Below are 21,442 nucleotides of genomic sequence, written 5' to 3'. Positions count from 1 at the left end.
GCTGCTGCTTTTCTTACAGACTGTTGGCATCATCAATACATGACTTCTGACAAGATCTCCAGGGTAGAAATTAAGTTTCATAGACAGTGGATACATAATGAATGCAGAGATTATTCTGGGCATTTCTTTTTGTTCAGTAGAGTGAAATTTTTGCGTTGTTGAAATGGGAAAAACAGGAAAGGCATTTAAAAGTCTTTTCTGGATTAGGATTTTCTGCTCTCTTATTTTAGAAATGTGTATAGAAGTTACAGAAAGTGTTGTAGTTTTGTCTGAAGAGTTTTTATGTTTAGAAGCCTTTGAGAGCAAGTACTTTGTCCACTGTGTTGTTCTTGTTTGGATATTAATCAGATCACACTTGAACATTATTTGACTTCACAGGGCTTTGCCATGCTCGCAGCACAACCTTATTTGTAGTGACCACGGGCAGTCCTATTATGGGAAACCAACTTGAGAGAGAAGGCGGGTCCCTTGCTTGTGCGCAGGTCCTGGAATTTGAAATATCCAGGGGCCTCTACAGAATCCTGGCATCAGTTACTCCGTTGACTCACTCAGTGTTGGGATCACTCACTTTCCCCTTACAGGACTCTGATCTTGGAGGCATTTGGCTTCAGAGAAAAACGAATAGGAAAAACTGAATTGTTATGTTTTAAAAGGCTGCTGAAGTTGGTTGATTTCTCATCATTCCTAAACCTATCGGAGCACCTAAGTTGGGAGCAAATTTACCAAGATATTTGTTGCTGCGGTGATACTTTTTTTTTTCCCCAAATGCTTTGGTGGGAAGAAGTAGACGAGTGTTGTAAGTACAAAGTAATTGAAAATATTTTCCCCATGGCATAACTTACAATTTGTGGCAAGCGCACTGATTAGGCAGATTGATTTTAAAGTATTATAGTGGTCTGTGAATAAGCATAAATGTTATCTTCTCTGTAATGTACACATATATGTGTGCAGGTGTACATGTTTCACATTGGGAAAACTTTTCAGGAGAAAAGTAGAGTTTAAAGTGTTTTCTTTGCAAATACAATCAAGCAGGTATTTCTTATTCAAGAAACCACTAAAGGAATAGAATATGGGTAATTGGCCTGGAGTACTTGTAGCAAATTATTTTAATTGCTGTGAAATAGTTTGTATATCTGAGTTATTATCTTGATTATTTGACACTTCTCTATTCAGTAATGATTACATGTGGGTCAGTGACCTACCATATCTTCTCAATGAACTAATTGTGGTATGGGAATAATGCATGGAGACCCCAAGGTCAGAAAAATTCTATGTAACACATCTTGGGGGAAAAATTGAAAACAAAATGAATTGTAATGGATAAATGGAGGCAGAGAAAAGGATTGATAAATATTTAATTTAAAAGTTCTTTTCTCATATTATATTTAGTATTGTGAATGTTATGTTCTGTAGCGTATCATGAAAATTCCTTCAAATAATGATACGATCTCTGTTGGCAAGTGACCAGGCACTTTTGTCAAGAATACAACATAAAAGCATGAGAGACTTCTAATTATTTCACACTAAGCTCACCGTGTTGTTTTATATCTAGTATGACCTAACTTTTCAGTTAGTCTTTTTAGTTTGGCTTTTATATAAAGCAGATCTATTTTGTTTATTTTAAGAAAGTCATGATGACTAATGAAAAAGTTAAAAATTGACTGTGGCACAATAGCAAAAATAATATATAAAAATAATATATGAGGAATACAGAGTGTCCCAAAGAGATGGATGGAGGGGATTTTCTAACCCCCCCCCCCGCCTTTGGTGGATTATAACCATTCTGAAACAGATTTGATGGTGATGCCTATAATTAGCAATGATAAAGTAAACCTCTCCAATTAAGTAATTCTTGAAAACTTATGTTCAAAGTTCAGAACAGAACTTTGGCCTCAGAAAAAACTGTGGGTGGAAAAAAAAAAAAAACATTGGGCATTTATTGATTGACATTAGGTGCTACCAGATTTTATAGTAAACGTGTTTTAATGAAATTTCCTTATTTTATGAACTTATTTGGTGAGCCTCAGAACTGCTTTCTGGTTGAAAAACTATTCCATTTACTAATATTACAAAAATACAACAGCATATATTCTTTGCAGTACACACATATTGATTGATCAATTGATAGACCTATACACTGAAAACCATAAACCAGTTTATGGAGTGATTTTGGAAAAATAGCAAAGCTGCAACTCTGGAATGTAGTGAGGGTAAAGGGAGTCTCTGCTTTGGCATGGATATTGAAGCAGCTTTAAATTCTTACAGAATTTGAAGAAAGCTAACCTTTTGGGGACAAGTTTTGTAGGACTTGATTAAAGTACATTTTAAAGCTATCAGGTAATACTTAGGCTGCATGACAGTGGGTTTGTGAAGAGAATATGAAGAGATTCACACAGTTCTATTACACGTTAACTTTTACCACCTGATACACTTCTGTTTGAATGTATTGACATTTGAATGTGTGTTTCTTTTAAATTGCCATAGTTTGAAAAACTGAAAAGAGTACATGTGGTTTGTTTTTAATGAAAGTCATTGCCAGAAGATCAGTGTATTATTAACATAAATATTGTTTACTTTTAGAACTGCTCAAATATTGCATTGCAAAGAGTTACTCAAATCATTTATTGCAACTATACATTTCATTGGAAGTTTTTAAAGAATATAAATTATCTTGAGGTCTAATAAAATCATCTTTTAGAATGATTTTATTTGCAGAGTCTTCTAAAGGCATCTTAACTGAAAGATACATTGCTGATCTACATAGATAATATATATTTTAACCGAATAAGAAGTTTTCTGTGTCTTTCACATGGCATAACATTATTGACAGTGCAATAGAGAATGTCATATTGTGGTTACTGTAAACTTGACGATTACCATGTCCTTTGTGCAAATTTAGGTTATTTAAGGGAAAAAAATGTATTGGTTGACACTACCCCAGCTAGACAGTACTGAAATATAAATTCATAATTTGGACAGATATATTAATAGAGTTTCCTCTTTAGTTCTGAACGATTCATTTGAAGTCCTTGTAGTTCAAGTCATTTGTTACATGAGAAACAAATTGTCAAGTTCTTAACCACTTGTGTGGTTTAATAAAAGAGATTTAAATCTTCGTTGTCTTCGAAAAGTCAGGGTTTTTAAAATCCCTATTTTACTATGCTTCATCATGGCTTTACCACGAGAATAAAAGCGATTTCCCAAACTGTCCTTCCCTTTCCACCTTCTACTGTAATATCTAACTTATTAAAAATGATTTATCATATTTTTATTAAACTATTTTTATTCCATTGCAAATACGGGAAACATGGTATTTTGGTGTGAGTATATATGTTTATATAAATGCATGCATACACATTTAAATCACAGAGTACTAAAGCCATTGAAGAGTCATTGGAAATTAACCTTTCCTTGAAGAGAATTTTCTGTTCATGTTGTTCATTTTCTATTTTAGACACCTGTCATTTTGTAAGAAATTGACAAATTGTCCTCAGTCTGACAAAATATAATGAACCATGAAGGAAGACGTCAACTTAGGTTTTAAAGGGCCTGGGATTTTATAATTTGAGGGAGCGGGGTCTTTTAAGGAAAATAATACAAAATTATGCATACAAAATCAGGTAGGACCTTGGGAAGAGCCCGCATAAAGTGATGGGCCTCAAGGCTTAACCTTCAGAAGCTTCATGGGAAACCACCTCCATATGAAGAGATTCGTTGTTGTTGAATCTTTTCCCAGTTACATTTTAAAATGCAATTGATGCCAATTATATTTCTTTAAGGCCCGCGTTACTTCTCAAAGACCGGCTTTTATTTAATGCAGATCAGAGAGTTAAAAGAATGTATAACGGTCGCAATTTGACATTTCTGCCTTTCGTTCTGAAAAGATACATTGATTAAAATGATGGCAAACTCAGTTAATGGAGGCGGTACAGTTATTTCACATATACAGAGTATGTAATTTGAAGGCAAGCCAAATCACGATGAGAAGAATAACGATGACCTTGGTTTATTTTCATAAGCACATTCAGGTTTTGATTGGATTCAGAGGGAGGCTGTGGTTTTCTTTCTCACAAAGTCTTGCTCTAGTCCTAGGAGATGTGTGTTGTGTTATCAAGGCACTTGGCTCATAATGGAACATTTTGTTGGGAGGGTTGTGGGCTGCGGTATGGGAAATGAAGAGACTTTTGTTTATGATCATTATTAGATGCACCCAAGTTCCATAGCAGAATTTCATGAAAATGTTTCTCTTCGGGGAGCATGCACCATGCAGCCAACCAAGCTTGATACCACCAACAGGCCAACAAACATCTGTGGTCTTCACCTTTGGCCTCACTTAAACACATGTCTTAGTTAAACTTCTTGGAGTTGCACTCTGTACAATATTGACACAGTAATATTCATAACACATATTTGGAGCTCTGCAGTTTAATTTACATACAGATATGAAAGTTAAATTGGCAGTGTGCGTGAATAATTATTTCACCAATTTTGGAAGGGTTTGTCTACTTAAGTCACATGTAGAAGTTTTCTTAAAATGTTTTTCTTTGTAAAGTTTCATGTTCCCTCTAGTTAATATTAAAAGTGAATATGTATTTTATAGATTTTCATATCCTGTCTTGAAGGGGACAGTAGCCCTGCTCTTTGTGAATCACTCTTATGCAAATTATAGTTAGAAGAGGAACAGCTAAAATGATTTGGTTTACTTTTTTCTGGCATTTGTAGTATAAAGAGCTGATTTTTGCCATATATAACAGCATAATAGAGTTTTGCAGGTACCTTTTTAAAACCAGGTGTCTCTCCAGAGATTCAGGAACAGTAAATCTCAGGGATAACGTGGTCTCTCTCTTTCTCCATTCAACATTGCCACCATAGTTATGGGGCAGGGGAGGGGGGCACAAAAATCTTGGCTCTGGTGTTAGCAGGTATCTTAAATTTCTCAGCCACAGTTCTTAATAGGAAGCAGGCAGGATGAGAATGAAGAGAAGAAAATGGCCCTGCTTGCTCATGCTTAAAAGAGTCCTCATCTTAAGGCAGCACAACTTGTTGCACATGAGCATTAGCAAATCCAAAAGGGAATACCCACTCTGGCATTGCTCAAGCCTTCTACTTAGGCTGCCATTTTTATTTAATGTTTGTTTTTTGAGAGAAAGAGAGATAAAAGTGGAAGTGAGGGAAGGTCAGGGAGAGAGGGAGACAAAGAACTCCAAGCAGGCTCCAGGGTCTAAGCTGCAGCATAGAGCCCAAAGTGGGACTTGAACTCACAAACCATGAGATCATGACCTCAGCTGAAGTCCGACCCTTAACTGACTGAGCCACACAGGCACCCCTACTTAGCCTGCTATTTTAAAAAAACAATGTCTGTTCAAATCTTTGCTCAATCTTACGTTATTCTAGTATCACGTGTTCAAAATACCTGGGAATTATAATAGGTGAAAGAACACATAGGGCATTTTTCTCGAGCCTTACATTCCCTGGAGGGATTTTGCATCGTATAGGTAATGATACTAAGACCTGAGGGGAAAAAAAAAATGTTCCTAGCAGTCTGGATTGAGTTTGGAAATCAATTTCTTCCCTGTCTCCTTTATTATCTTTTGCCTTCTGCCTCAGTGCCTTACTTTTGCTTTGTTATTATGTACACCATTCTTCAGTAATGGAAGGTGGGGGCAAATTGACAATTATCCTTTAACTGGAATGGAACTGTCATTTCTTTGCTCTGCTGGTAAAATGTTGATGCTGCTGTTGTATTTGTTGTTCGTAAATGACTCTTCCAGAACTTCCAATTCAAAATTTTTATTCCGTATAATTTTAAGTTAATATGCTTTTAGTCTAAAATGTTGGAAAATTCATCTTTTATACATCAGTTTTGAAATCTGAATATGTCTAAGGTTAGTTAAAAACATTTAGTCTTGTGTTACTGTTCAAGAATCTGAAGAAGAGTTTTGCTCCTATTTTTGCTTATTTTGGTTTATTTTATTTTAGTAGGTAATTTTAGCAGGTAATTTGGTTGTTTTAATGAATAGGAGGAATATTAAACTGCATGATAAAAGCCAATGCTTATCCATGTAATAAAGTAAAAAATGTTGATAATTAAATGGGTTTTAAATAGGGTTAACATGATTTTAAAGAAACTTTACAAAAATACATGTTTGAATTGTCATGCTTTTATTTTATATTTAATAAATACTCAACCCATTAATTGGCATTGCAACCAGCAAGGAATTTATATATACCAACATAATGTAAAATATTTTGCCAGTCTACTTTCACCTGTTAAATGTACTCTGTCTCTACCACTGTGAAATAACTTATGTTTTAAGAAGACCAGTATTGAGCACAATTAGCATCGTAATCTCCCATGTCCAATTATGGGAAAATGAAGGAGTTATCCTTGTAATGTTGTCACCCTCTCCTTGGCTTTTGCTTTGTTTTGTTTTAAATTGCTGCCCCCCCTTCCACTCTGTTTTTGGCTAAGACTGTCATTGAATCAGGACTATAAAAGGGCATAAACATCAGTGGCTTTTTGCTCATTCTTGGCACACGTCTTTATTTGCACACCACTTGTCTGCTCCTTTATCAGATTACAGCAGCAGTACTACCTTAGTCTGAACTAAGGGCTGAGTGAAAGGGCATGGGAGTCAGCACACTGTTACAAGTACAGGTCTTTTGCCTCAGAAACTGTATGAGGTCAAACTAAAGACATAAGAAAGAGAAAAGTCACACAATCAGAACTGTCAAAGTATTTTCATCAGAGGCAAGTTGAGTAATTCCTTTTTACACTCATGTTTTGGGGGGAGCAGTATTAGAAATAATGTTATCAAAAGGTCTGAAGAACTTACAAAACTGTCCATGGAAGTGGTAAATCTCAATCTTTCCCATCTATTGGAAAACAACTTGGAAGGAAAAGGGAAAATCCAGGTTGAGAGAATGCAACCAGATACAAGCAATGTTGGCTTGTAGCTGGTTAACTGAAAGAGCTTACTGGAAGCTCAGACAGCTGGGGAATCCTGTTTTAGTAGAGCCCAAAGGGCAGGTCAGGAGCCATGTGAACAGCTGCTGAAGAGCTAGAGGATTCCTTTGGATTAGGTGTACACACCCCATCTCTAATGGGCTATGTCAGAGAGCACCAAGTGTTACCACAGAGTTCACTGCGCTCAAGCCTGTGGATTTTGCAGTGTTTTACTTTAAATGCCTGGAAACAGAGTTGCTCTCAAAATCAGAAATAAAAGTATCAAAAGAAGTGACTCTGCAAAGTTTGTATTGTATTGGGTTTGGGTGACCATTGTGTAAAGAAGTAAAGGTTTGTTTCTCATCCATTTATTCATGAAACTAATATGTATTGAGTGCCTACTTTGTGCCTGGTACTGTGCTGTTGTCTGGAGATAGTGTTCTAAACAAGTGAAGTTACTGAGATTAGAATTAGAGAATATTTCTGTATCTATAGATACACTATTTAGATTGCATTTGTGATAAGCACTGGAGAATAAGGCACACGTTGTTATAAGAATATATACTAGTGAGATGTACACTGGTATTAAGTTGGGGAGAGATTCCTAGGATAAATTACATTCAGAGTAACACAAAGAAGAATGGGATTGGGATAAGTGGTCAAAGGGGAAAAGAGGGAGGAAAAATGTTTACATTCTGAGGGAACAATGTATGTGAAGATACAACTTGGTATGAAAGAACTAAAAGAAGGTGAATTTTCCTTGAGTATAGTAAGTCAGGGCAAGTTTGGAACACACATGGTGCTGAAATGGTGAGCTGGGGTCTGATCACTCAGAGCCTTAGAGCCCATGGGGATGATATTTTTTCTTCATAATAAGATCATTGGACAGCGTTTTAGCATTTCAGGTAAGGCAGTGATAGGAACATATTTGTGGAGCTTTTCTCCTTGATATCCCTCTGTTCCGTGAAGAAGGGATTAGGAGGTGTTAAAAGTAGATGAGGGGCTATCAATCTGGTAGATTCTGGAGAGGCAGAAGGTGGTGGTGACGAAAATGGTGACAGTAGAGTTGATAGAAGTGGATTTATCCAAGATTTAGTTACGAGATAGAGTAAATAGGAATTGGTGTTGAGTTGGGTGTGTTGTCTTCCATGGCATGTAGAACTGGGTGGATAAGGGTGCCATTTACAAGACTTGGAGGAAAGCTGGAATGATGGGAAGGATTGGGGATGTGGGTGTTGAATTTTTTATGAAGAGTATGTGTGCTGTAGATAGGGACTGTGAGCCTAGAAACAAAGTCACTATTGAGGATTTGATGTATGAGCTATGTAGGATGGATGAGACCAACTAGAAAGATCATGGAGTGCGAGAAGGAGGACAGGAATTAAAGATGGAAGACAAGAGCATGGCAAAAAATTATCAAAGAAGCATCTAGGTAGAATGATAAAATCCTAAGGAAACTAATATTTCAGTAAAGAGGAGTGTTCTTTCAATCTCCCATTTAATGACTTTATGAATGAGGATCTCACTTGAAACACCAGGTGTCTTGGTTTCCACAGTGTCTGCTATCTATTTACCCCTAATTTTCTTTCCCAGATTGCTATTTCTGTGAGATAGCACCAAAATGTTGCCTTAGTAGAAAAGCTTCAATAAATATTTAAATTGTGTAATGTATTCAGCTTTTTCCTGTACTCTGCACTTCCTAAAAATACCTTCTTCGGAAACCCCATTTCAACTGACTGCTGTATAATGAAATGAGACTTCAGTGTAAAACATTTATCATAGTCTGAATTTCAATTGCTCAGTCAGAGTTGTTAAGCAATATGAAAAATCATCCTTTAGAGAATACAGAATTGCACAGATATGACAAGGTAAGTTTGCACTTTATTTAATGCTATTTTAGTTAATATAGATGCTTATTGGAGAAATGTCTAAAATTTCTTGAGAACCATTAGTAAAATTGATTATTCTTAAATCTGGAAAAATGGTAAAAATACTTAGAAAACATTGACAATTCAGTTTAAATAAAACTAGAATTGTACTGAAGAGATACAAGGCAGTCAAGTAATTGAAATTTAGTCATGGATGAGTGTAATGTACTTACCACTTAGCTGTGGGTGAAGTAGGACTAGATGGAATATTAATATGGTATTGAACAATTTTTTTTACTATTAGGTTTTTACTTGTAGCTAAACATTGGTGAACACCTAGTATAATATGTCTGACTTCTTTGAGATTATACCTCTGTAGGTGCACACATGTACACACTCAACACACACATGCATATAAATACAACTACTGTAATATGTCAAGAGAGTTACAAAGCATGGTACAAATTAGCCATAAATGATTACTTGTGGATGATGTGATTATGGAGGTTTTCACTAAATCTATCTCTATAAATAGTCCTTAGAGTATGGGCATATGGAGATGTGAATTAGAGAATGAGTAGAAGGAGTGGTGATGCATAGACAAGGACTAATGAGGCATTAATCTATCCTACATGAACAGTTATTGATAGTACCTTGTGTGTGCATAGCACTATTCAATATTAGTGGTATGAATAGATCTCTCTCTCTCTCTCTCTCTCTCTCTCTCTCTCTCTCTCTCTCACACACACACACACACACACACACACGCACACACACACAGTCTAGAAATTAAATGGTTTGCATACAAAAGTGTTTGGCTTGACTATTACCTATAAAATCAATAAGTACTGTTAAAGCACAACTGAAAACAATGCTGCCACTCAGAAAACTTAAACACTACAACACAGTTGGAAAAACAACAAAAAAAAAACCTGTTATTTATTCCTTAAGGAGCTATTAGTCCTTTAATTTCAATATTAAACATTACAGGTAACTATTATTAGTGGATTTTTGATAGTCCCACTTACCCATTTTCTGAAGATTATCATACAATCACAAAGTGATAAATACAAAAATACCCAAAATACTACCTTTGTATTCTTTATATCCATCAGTTGGACTAGATATTGATATTTTTCCTTACAATTTTATGATCGTGTTATTTTTTTTCAAACTGCAGTCGATGTAGTTCTGGTGAAATACAGAATGTCATGTCATTAAAACCAATTGAGAAAATTTCCATCTGCTTTCTTGAGCTCATAGCAGTTCCATCATTGGCCATTTTCTCCCTTTTTAAAAATGTTGTGTGTCCTTGAGCTCTGTGTGTTCCACTCTCCTGGTTTCTTTCCCATTTCTTTGGGTATTTCTGTTCAGTCTACTTTACAGGCTAATTCTCTGTACTCAGCCTTTAAGTATTAGGATTTCTCAGGGCTCACTCTCAGCGTGAGTGTCTTCTCTCTCTGTAATCCCTTCCTTGGTCATTGCACCCACGCCCTTGACTTACTAACATGTATGTGCAGATAACTAACCAAGTTATATATACCTCAAGCTCAGATTTCTCGAGTAACTTCGAGAACTGCAATTTCACCTGCCTCGTTGGCATCTCCGTTTGTATGTGACAAAGTCACCTCTATGTGCCCCAAACAAAACTTTTTGTCAGTAAAACGTAATCTTTTCCCATTGTTTGCTTTATCAGTGGATGTGCTACCATTGCAGTTTGACAAGCTCTTGAAACCTATTATATCCTTGAAACTCTTACCTCTCAACCACTTGTGTCTAAACCATTGATTACTTGGGTTTTATCTCCCTAGTCTCCTTAGAGCCACTTCTTTTCATCTCCTCTACCATTAGTCTAGCCCAAGTAGCTTTCACTTCCTAGGAATATGGCAGCAGTATCCATTCTGGTTCTTTGCATTGCCTCTTCCCCATTCCCTCTAATCTATTCTCTAAAATCCATCCATTCATCTCAGTTTGACAGTATTAGTGCACATTCAGTCACTTTAGTAGCTTCAGCTCGTTGCTAGGAAAGCAAAACAAAATAAAACAAGATCTAGACACTGTCTTCCTCTCCTGTCCCATCTCCTGTAATACTTCCCTTTCCTTACCACTTTACTGTTTGTCTTTCTATTCCTTGAATAGACCCCACTTCTTTCCACCATAAGGCTTTTGGATAGGCTTTTCTCTTTGTCCAGAACCTTCCTCATACATACATATGTATACATATTCGTGTGTGTGTGTGTGTGTGTTTACTATTCAGGGATCATCACTCAGAGTATGTGGTAAGTTCCATGAACCCACATAACTCAATTGGTTTTGTCACCATTGTTTTTCCAGAACCAGGCACAGAAGTATTTTTGAAAAAGAGAATTGGTGTGTAGTACTTTGTAATTACAGCCATTTACATATATGAACATGTTATAATAATGATAATTTGATTGCGTTTCATATGACAACAAAAGCACTTTAGTTCTGGTCGAAGCTTAATGTGTACAATGAATATTTGCGTGTGTATGTGTGTGTGTGTGTGTGTGTGTGTGTGTGTGTGTGTGTGTGTTTAGTTTCAGGAATAGAATTCAGTAATTCATCGCTTACCTACAACACCCAGTGCTCATCACAAGTGCCCTCCTTAATGCTATTTACTCCATCCCCCATCTACCTCTCCTCCTGCAACCTTCAATTTGTTCTCTGTAGTTAAGTCTCTTATGGTTTGCCTCCGTCTCCGGTGTTTTCTTATTTTGTTTTTCTTGTCTTTTCCCAGTGGTCATCTGTCTTCTTTCTTAAATTCCACATATGTGTGATATCATATGTTATTTGCTCTTCTCTGACTTAATTTCGCTTAGCATAATATACTCTTGTTCCCTCCACATCATTGCAAATGGCAAGACTTCATTCTTTTTGATGGCTGAGTAATAGTCCATTGAATATATATACCATATCTTCTTTGTCCATTCATCTGTCGATGGAGTTTTGGGCTCTTTCCATACTTTGGCTATTGTTGATAATGCTGCTATAGACATTGAGGTGCATATGTCCCTTCAAATCAGTATTTTTGTATCCTCTGGATAAATACCTAGTAGTGTAATTGCTGGGTCATAAGGTAGTTCTATTCTTTACTTTTGGGGGGATTCTCCATACTTTTTTCCAGAGTGGATGCACCAGTTTGCATTCCTACCAGCAGTGTAAGATGGTTCCCCTTTCTGCACCTCCTCACCAATGTCTGTTGTTTCCTGAGTTGCTCATTTTAGCCATTTTGACAGGTGTGAGGTGGTATCTCTGATTTATATTTTCCTGATGATGAGTGATGTTGAGTATCTGTTAGCCATTTGTATGTCTTCTTTGGAGAAATGTCTGTTCATGTCAAATGAAGATGTGTATTTCGTCATTGGGTTTTAGTCTCTTTTCTGATTTCCCATACTCCATTTTACTCCGGTCTTTGGGTTCTTGGTTTTGTTTTGTTTTACTGGATTCCAACCAGATATTTTTGTTCCTTCCTTCATTAACCTTTGTAGACTCTCAATGGCACTTCTCACTGTCAACTGCTTCCTTCACACCTAAGATATTCTTCCTTGATTCCACACTAGTCTATAATTTTTTTCCTGTCTCTTACAGTTGTTGCCTTCCCTTTGTCCTTGGACTTGGTATCTGTGGATATGCTGGAAAAATCACTCGTTTACTCTTTTTTTTTCTTATACTTGCCAGTCTGTCTCTTGAAGACAAGATGCATTTTCTTTAAGAGCTTGTGACACGTATTTGGGTATAAAGACGTTGTGATTTCATTTTAACATGTATTAGAGAAAAAGTGACACTATTAACTATACAACAAAGACAATTTTGACAATACAGCAACTCTCATAGACTTTAGGGGTACATGGGTTAAGACTGGGGGAGGTGTTCTATATAGGGGTGCCACAACAGAGCCTCTGGTGATGAACCTATTCTGTATTGTGATGGTGGCATTTTTTATACAAGGGGTACACTTGATAACCCTGCACATACCTACACACACATACACACACAAGACACAAGCGAGTTCATGTATAAGTGGTAGACTTTTGAAGAAACTGTGGAATATACTGATAATTCCCCAATTGTGACACTGAACTGTAGTTATCCAAGGTGTCACTGCTTTGGGAGGTGGGATGAGGGTTGAACCAAGACATCCCTACATATTTCTTCATAGACACTTGTGAATCTGTACTTACTGCAAAATATTTTTTTAAGTACAGCATTAAGCCTTTAACAAGCCCTCAGTGTTCTGATGGCCAGTGTGTCATCACCAGACCTAATCAACAGATAAGTCTTGTAAATTAATGAATCCACCACTTAGGGTACAAAGGATGGTTTAATTCTAACCCACTAGAATGCAATCCATTTCTATTATACAGGAACATGCATCACTTATTGAACAAAATGCCATTGTGATTTAAGCCTTGTTCTAAATGCCCTAACTTGTGAGGTATTGTGCTTCAGGTTGTTTATGACAAAAAAGCCTGTATGAGAAGGGCTGGCATTTTAGAAATTATGTTGGTCCACAAACATGGTAATTGGACAAGACCAGACACTATGTGAGTTTTCAGCCTGACTCTACCTATCAAACTAAATAATCGTGGACAAACCAGTATTCAACTATTTGCTTACCGAGTGCCTGGTACTGAGCTGAGCATATTTAATATTGATTCTCTTCATGAAAATATTAGGAATAATGATGTCGCTTCACACGTTACTTGTTGTAGGTATGACAAATGGGACTTCCTTGGTGAGCAGCAAAGTGTTCACAAATTGGACTTTTTTTTTTTTTTTTTGCTTTGTATTATTTTAACTAGTAGTATTTGTGAATAGCTAATTTACATTTAACTTCCAAAGAGATGACAAATTCTATAAACAGTTGCATAGATCAGGAGATCATCTCTGATTTTGTGTGTGTACATCTGTGTGTGTGTGTGTGTGTGTGTGTGTGTGTGTGTGTATCTGAGACCTCCTTGTTTTAATATGGTCTTAAACAAGTCCGTCCTTCTCATTGTTACCCAGTCATGTCTCTAAAACACAAATCAGATCTTGTGCCTGTAGCTTAGCATCCTATAGAGAATGCTGTAGCCACAGGGTAAAAATCCAAGGCCCCAGCACCCAGGTCACTTTCCAGTAGGGCACCTGCTTGTGTCTCTCACAGTTTTTTCTGCTTTTCCCCACCATGAACCCTTCTCCCTAGCCATAAAATTGTGGGTCCACAAATAAGTCCTGTAATTTTATACCTATGACTTGTTCCCACTTCCTGGAATGTCCTTACAAAAACCACTATCACCACATATCTTCTATCAACAATTTCTATTCATTGTTTTAGTGTTTTAATAGGACATCATTAAAAAAAAACATTCCTGACTACCCTAGGGCAGGATATGGTATCTCTGTTCTGTGTTCTTATTGAAAAGTCATTGCAGATAAGTCTGCACGAGTAATTTCATCCTCTGTTGGCAATGTCAGGTTGCTCTTTGAGAGAAGGGTTTGTATGTGTTATCTGTGGATTACTTGTGCCTGCTTGTTTGTAGGCACATATATGAATGATGAAATGCCACAGCATTTGTCTGACTGTTATTTAGTTGTCAAATCATTGTCTTTGGAACTCATGTGTCCTGGATAAAAATGGCTCCTGTCTAACAGTGAATACTGGCGGGTATTATTCTATTCAAATGCATGCGCACACATATACACACACATACGTGATAATAAAACAGAGTAGGATAATTCTTAAGTACGTTCTTTTTTTTCCGGAGGGCTCAGTGAATTGTAAAAGTTACAAACTTCAGACTGAAACGTTTGTTGCTTACTTTAGATCTTTGATGTAATCAGTGGTATTTTTGGTTTATCTGAAATTTGTTGTCCCCATTTTTTCTTAGTGTCAAAAGAAACATTCTAGTTTAAAAAGAAACCTGACTTGTGGGGATTCCTTTGAGGGACTACAAAGCTGAGATCTCTTTGGAGTTGTCACATTAATACCAAGTGACAGAGATTCAGGGAGGGTAGAAATTAGGTGAATCGTTTCCACTAATACAGTATGTGCATACTGCGCCTGGTGTTCTTTGATATGGGACAGGAGTTTTGTTTCTGGCTGGGTGTCTGAGGACAGATTGCTAAGAAAGTGAACGGTTGGCTTGGACTACCTGGAAGACAACTGTTTGCTTCTGCTTGGGCTATTGTTGGAGTTTCCCTGAAGGGGACTTAGAACGGAATGTCCATTCCAGGGAGTATTCAATTTCAAATAGCTGCCTTCCTGAGCTCATTTTCCACCCTGAGTACTGGCCACAATGACTGGAAATCTTTCATCTGTTTTAATCTGGAATGGAGCTAATTTATAAAAGGAAAGTTAGTTGCTGGGTAACTATGTGCATAAGCCTAGAGCCCATTGCACATGTGTCCAAACTCAGGGTGACAAATGTCTGTTGAATGACTCAAACATATGGAATCAGAGGGTCCCTTAAAACAAAAATAGCTTCTACTGAGTCAGTCTAACAGCCTATCCATATTCATTAGGTGGAGACTTTTTGCATTAAAAACATGTTTACAAGTGTTTTATTGACCAGTGAATATGAACTGTGTTTTGTGCATTATGTGAACATACATTCATGCATTATAGAAATCCTTACATCTGGTAGACCCAGGCATTTTATGAGAAAAACTAGCTTGAGTGATGATATTGATTTACTGAAGTAGTAGGCCCTCTGACCCAATTTCAAAATGAAATTGAGTTTCTGCAAAACTAATACAATAACTTTTTCTTTAATATTTTATCATTGAGTACATTATTTGTATATAAAAGGTCTTTATGGGACATCATGACAATTTATTTTGACCTGGAAGACTTTAACGAAGAAAAAGACATGATATAGACCCATTTTATCCATGACAGTATATGATGATAGGTCTGTGATTAATTTTTCTTAATGAAAGCATACCTTATTGTATTGTCTTCAACTCAAACAGATTATGTGACCAACTTTTGATCTTCATATGCCAAAAGTAATGAACTTCCCAACCAGAAAAAAATCCAGGTCTTAAATAATGGTTTTTTTTTTTAATGATACGTTTTACATAAATTAAACTTACAGGCATCCTTCTGCTTGAGGACCACATTGCAGAAATATGCACAGTTTTGAAAATTTAAAATATAGACTATGAATGAGAAATAGGGGATAGTTGAACTCTCATCCATGGCTTCTATAAATCAGGTTCTACCACTGAATGGTTAATTTGTGTATATCCATTATCTTTTCTAATAAATGATGATCATTACATTGCTTATAAATAATTTAATTCTGAGAAAAAGGTTGGTGAAGGAATGTATTACCATTCCTACTTCACAAATGTGGTAACTTAGTATGTATGATATGCATTATAATGTGATTAATTATCTCTACTACTATATTACCTTCTTCTGGATGTTGCAAATCATGCCTTATACGTGCTTGTATTCTCAGTGATCTTAGAATATTATTACATACTAGGAAGAACATCAATAAATGTGTGTTGAATTAATTCATATCCAAAAGTGGTGGAAGGAGTGATCTATTACCCGTTAGTTTCTTTTCACCTAAACCATTTGATAATGCTATCTAACACTTTAGAAATAATAGAGTGTTGAAAACAATCTCAGATAATTTTTAAAAATATGATTATTTTTAAATATACACATATACATATACACACAGAGTTCTGAAAATGACATAGGGTGTTCACCTTACAGGCCAGATACACAGTGTATTTGCATTTTTCATGTGTGTATTGTTTACATTAAAACATATTACCTAGGTACAAATACCCTTTGGGAGTCTTTAGCGCTTAAAATTAACAAAAATGTACCTTTTATAATTCAAGTAGGAAAAGAAACTAATGGATTAACACATCATGTTTCTTTCCAATTGTAAGAAACCATTAAAATTGTATACATACATTTTGAATATGGGGTATCTTTTAGCAAATAACAAATAATTGCTATAGATACTCAAATACCTATATATCTGATATATGCTTATATTAGCTTCAGAATTCTTCCAAATATAAATTCCCATGGGTGTTAAAGGAAGTACAGAGTTTGTATGTAGAAGGAGATACAGTATCTGGCTCTCAATTCTATAGTTAGAATTCATTTGCAGCTGTTTTGGAGAGTTTCTTTTCCTTTAAGAGGAAACCCAGCTTTCATGGTGTATGTGTGTGTGTATGTGTATGTCTTTGTATATTGTAAGAAAAGAAAAACACAGGGGTCCAATATGTGAATTGTAAGATAAAGGTATTATCCGCCTAAAATAGGTAACTTCAGAGATGGGAATTGCTTTTTGTTAGCGGATGTGATTTATCTATTGCTTAGAAATAATTTTAAAGTACACACAGGTCATTGTTACATAAACCAGAATTTAAACAGAACATTTTCAAAACATTGGGCCCTATTTCCTCTCCAGCCTAAATTTGAAAACTTAGGAAATTTTAGATTTCAGTAAGTTGAATATGTAAAACAAAATTTTCATTTAACTACAGAAATCTGTATATCTGAGTCCCAGGGCCAAGATATTCAGTATTTTGATAATAAATTGCTACCTATTCCTAGGCATTAGTAAGAAATATTACATTATAGTTCTTCTACTTCCTCTATCCTGACTTAGGTGTGCATTTCTTGATACTGGTAGTCGATTAATGGGTGAAAATATTCATGCAGCCCAAGAGCAGAGCATTCATTTCGTTGACTGCAATTATTAGCATGATTTTTGACATCTTATTCATTGGGAGAGTGTCATTTAATGTTAATTAGAATGAATGTGAATGCTTTCACATCCTTAGCTAATGAGTTTGCTCATAAAATATGTCTGTTAAGCTTTGAGGATCAAGAATATTCCTTAAACAAAATGTGAATAAAGGCCAAAGAAGGTGAAATGACATCCTCCATACTAGTTCCGACATGGCTATTTTCTAGAAAAACAAAACCTTCTTTACATCAAGGTTGATTGGATAGTGTGGCATCCTTTCTCTTAAGTCTGAGAGTTTTGTGGCTGTTTTTCTTCTATTGTGCTTAATTCTGGCCTTGAACTCACTTGTTTACAGAACTGTCTCTCCCAGTAGGCTCTGAGTTTATTTATACAGTGACTACTGTTATTTATATATCATGTGTACTAAGCAAAATTTCTAGTGAATGATGCTGAATAAATGGTGACTAAATAGATGGAAGCTAGCATGGCTGACCTCTGATGTCATCCTTGTTTGGTTTTTGTGTGCAAGGTGGGAAAAGAAGTGGGTAGCTCTAAGCAGTAGATTCAAATAGCTTTCTAGCATTTATACATAGTATTAGCTTAGACAGTGAGGGAGATAAAATAATATGTGTGATCAAGGAGTATTTGTGTATCTTGAAATTTTTAAAGGGGAAGATTTGGACCTCCTTTCTAGGTAGCTGATGATATGCGTGAAAAGTCTTGGAAGTTATAAAGTAATACGGCAATATAAGAGGTTTCCCATGAAGAAAAATTGCACCACCTTGCTGGTTCCCTAAGATCTGTGATGCTATATGTGCTTCATGGTCAGACTCTCTTGCTTAGAAGAGATACACCTCATGATCCAATAAAACTTCCCATAACATTTAGGAGCATCTTCATTCACTGACTCTTAAAACACATCTTCAATTTCAGGCATCACAGTACATGTGGTGAAGTTAAAAAGGTGAAGGAGGGGCACCTGGATGGCTCAGCCGGTAGAGCATGCAACTCTTGCTCTCGGGGTCATGAGTTCAAGCCCTATGTTGGGCATAGCACTTACTTAAAAAAAAAAATTAAAAACAAATAAAAAGGTGAAGCAAATATATTTTCTTTCCCCAAAGAAGAAAAGGAGAAAATTATGTAAATGCGATGTCAAGTAAAATGAGGAGGTTGCTATGATAAAGGTTTTCACACTTCCAGTGGCAGCATGGCAGTGTGTGGGCAGGAACACCCTAGTCTGCAAGGATATCTAAGAAGACTTTCAAAAAGGTATAATGAGTTGGGCTGAGGCTTCATGTAAGAAGACTTTGCCAGATCGAGAAGTAGGAAAGGACATTTCAGACAGAAGAACGTACAAAGATGTGGAGTATGTAAGTGTAACGTATTTAGGAAATTAAGTGGGTATTAGATCATAAATCCACTGATTATGCTATGACCATAAATCCACTAATTATGCTATGAACAACATAAAACCTGAGCTAGCATCATGAAGAGCACACCAAGAAATTACAGGTCATGCTAAGAAGTTTACAAGCCAGTGAGTAACTTTGAGCAGAGAATTGGTACAATGTAATATTTATGTTCCAGCCCTAATGTTTATAGAAGATTCTAACACCATCTTGATTCATCATGAAGTGATGGGAATCAGTGTGGGAATCCATCGTTAATGTTCAACTTCCATCCCAATTACCTGATGATAATCGAAACACAGATTGCTAGGCTCCGCACTGAGTAGATCTGAGGTGGGGCCCGGTAATTTGTATCCTTACAAGTTCCCAAGGTGATAATTCTGTCCCAGATCCGGGGACCATATGCTGAGAACCCCTGACTTAGAGGATGGTTCTGGGATGCTGTAAGAACCACCTGGGGAGCTTTTTTTTTTTTTCAAAATTTTTTTTCAACATTTATTTATTTTTGGGACAGAGAGAGACAGAGCATGAATGGGGGAGGGGCAGAGAGAGAGGGAGACACAGAATTGGAAACAGGCTCCAGGCTCTGAGCCATCAGCCCAGAGCCTGACGCGGGGCTCTAACTCACGGACTGCGAGATCGTGACCTGGCTGAAGTCGGACGCTCAACCGACTGTGCCACCCAGGCGCCCCACCTGGGGAGCTTTTAAAAGTGTGCCTATCTAGTGCTCAGATTCTAGACCAATTAAAGCAACACTTCAAAGCACACCAGGTGTGGATGGTGTCAAGAGCCACTGTTGTAAAGGCAGGTGTAAGAAGGTTGTGGTTATATCCCAGATCAGAGCCTGCCTTCCTCTTACTAGGAATGGAAATCGTCCAATGCGATGAGGTATTTAGATTTTTATTTGGGAAAACTTAATAATGGAATTTGGGTAATGAGGAAGGGCAAAAAGGGGGCAGAGCAAAACATATCAGTGTTGAGTCCCTAGTTTCTGACTTGGGCAGTTACAGGTTTATATGGTATATAAGTTTACTTTCTTTTAGAAACCGGGCAGAATACTCATGTACATTGGGGAAAAAAACCTGATTTTCAAATATCTAAGACATTGGTTCTAGTTTAAGTAACTTCAAAGACAAAAGTTAGACCTAACATTTAACCATTCAGCTTTTAGCCTTCAGGAAGGTTGTACACTTATAAATTGAGCTCACAGAAAGACAACACACATATGTACTTCATCATAGTACAGTATTCAGCATAGGGGCAGTGGGGGCAGTATCCATCAATCCTATGAGGAGGCTCGGTTTGGAACGCAAGACAGATTTAATGACAGTAATATGACATGTATATAAAACAGCTCCTGTCCTGGACAAGAGGGATGGCGATACCCTAGTTTGTTTCTCCTGGCTAAATACAGAACAGGAAATAGTGTCTTCCAACAGGGAGAGCAATTAACAATAATCATTAATTAGGATATTTGCAATTCCTTTGTGAAGGACTATTCTTTGTTAAATGAAATAAAGCTCTCTGCTTTGATTATAGTTATCATCTCATGAAAATATTGAATGAGTTTAGATTCCTAAAGTAAATTAGAAGTCAGGTAAAATTCACATTCACTTAAAAACCCCTTGCAATGAAAGATCCTGATTACTACAAATGAATATAGGAGAACTTGACTGATTCAAAGAGATTAGTATAGATGACAAGTTTAAAATTAACCTTACCCAACAAATTGGAAAATATTTTCTCCTGCTATAGACTGCTGTCAACTCCATGAAAGGTTATGGGTTACCTGGACCCAGCTTACTGCTCCTGCCTCTTGGCCCACAACTCTCCTTCCCTCCTGCTCTTGTCCCTTTAGCACTAAGGTCCTAGGTTGGAGCCCCCAAACTACTGAACTCTCATGTTGACAGGTATATGTCTTCCTGAAATGGCTTCCCCTTTACCCCTCTTTACCAAAACGTTGACCAGTTACAGCTTGGTTTCCATTTCATCTCCACAGGAAATCATTTCCTCATCCCTTCTCCCCAGTCCTCTTTATGCCACCAGACTACAGCAGGAGGCAAGGTACCATGTCAAAGTATCACTTTGATACCATTCTTTGAAAATGGCATCATTCCTTCAAAATATGCAATGTCTTTCACCAAATTTTGCCAATTTATTTACTTTTGTGTTAGAATTCAAATTCCTTGACAGGAGGCAGGTGTGTTGGGCTTATCCTTATTTTGGTGGTAGTGTCATTTTATGTGGTGTGCTTGCCACTCTCTACCTAAAAATAAGCACAAGGCTTAGAACATACAGGCGTTCAGTTTGTGGCTTTTTAAATCAAAAAATGAATGTCTGAAAGTATATGAGGAACAGAGCTCATCCTTACAATGAGTACAGTTAATATTCTTGTTGCAGTAGCAAGAAATATATGAGTAGGGTGTTAGCAGAGTTCATTTCTTCTGAGACCTCTCTTCTTGGCTTTTAGATAGAGGCCGTCTTCTCCCT

The 21,442-nt window shown here is 36.7% G+C and overlaps 1 protein-coding gene across 1 annotated transcript in view; it reads left to right on the top strand.

Annotated features, from left to right (window-relative positions):
- The first annotated feature begins 536 nt into the window (after positions 1-536).
- Positions 537-21,442, top strand: part of DMD (dystrophin) — a 2,039,083-nt gene continuing 2,018,177 nt past the window's right edge. The window contains exon 1 of the mRNA XM_040468816.1: positions 537-796. Coding sequence (XP_040324750.1) covers positions 766-796 — 31 coding nt within the window. The 5' untranslated portion in view covers positions 537-765. The remainder of the gene's footprint in view (positions 797-21,442) is intronic.

This window comes from Herpailurus yagouaroundi, unplaced genomic scaffold, assembly GCF_014898765.1.
Source record: "Herpailurus yagouaroundi ecotype Mexico unplaced genomic scaffold, PumYag 67793, whole genome shotgun sequence".
NCBI classification, from domain to species: domain Eukaryota; kingdom Metazoa; phylum Chordata; class Mammalia; order Carnivora; family Felidae; genus Herpailurus; species Herpailurus yagouaroundi.
Note: the sequence above shows the minus strand (reverse complement) of the source record. Positions and strands in the feature narration are given on the sequence as shown.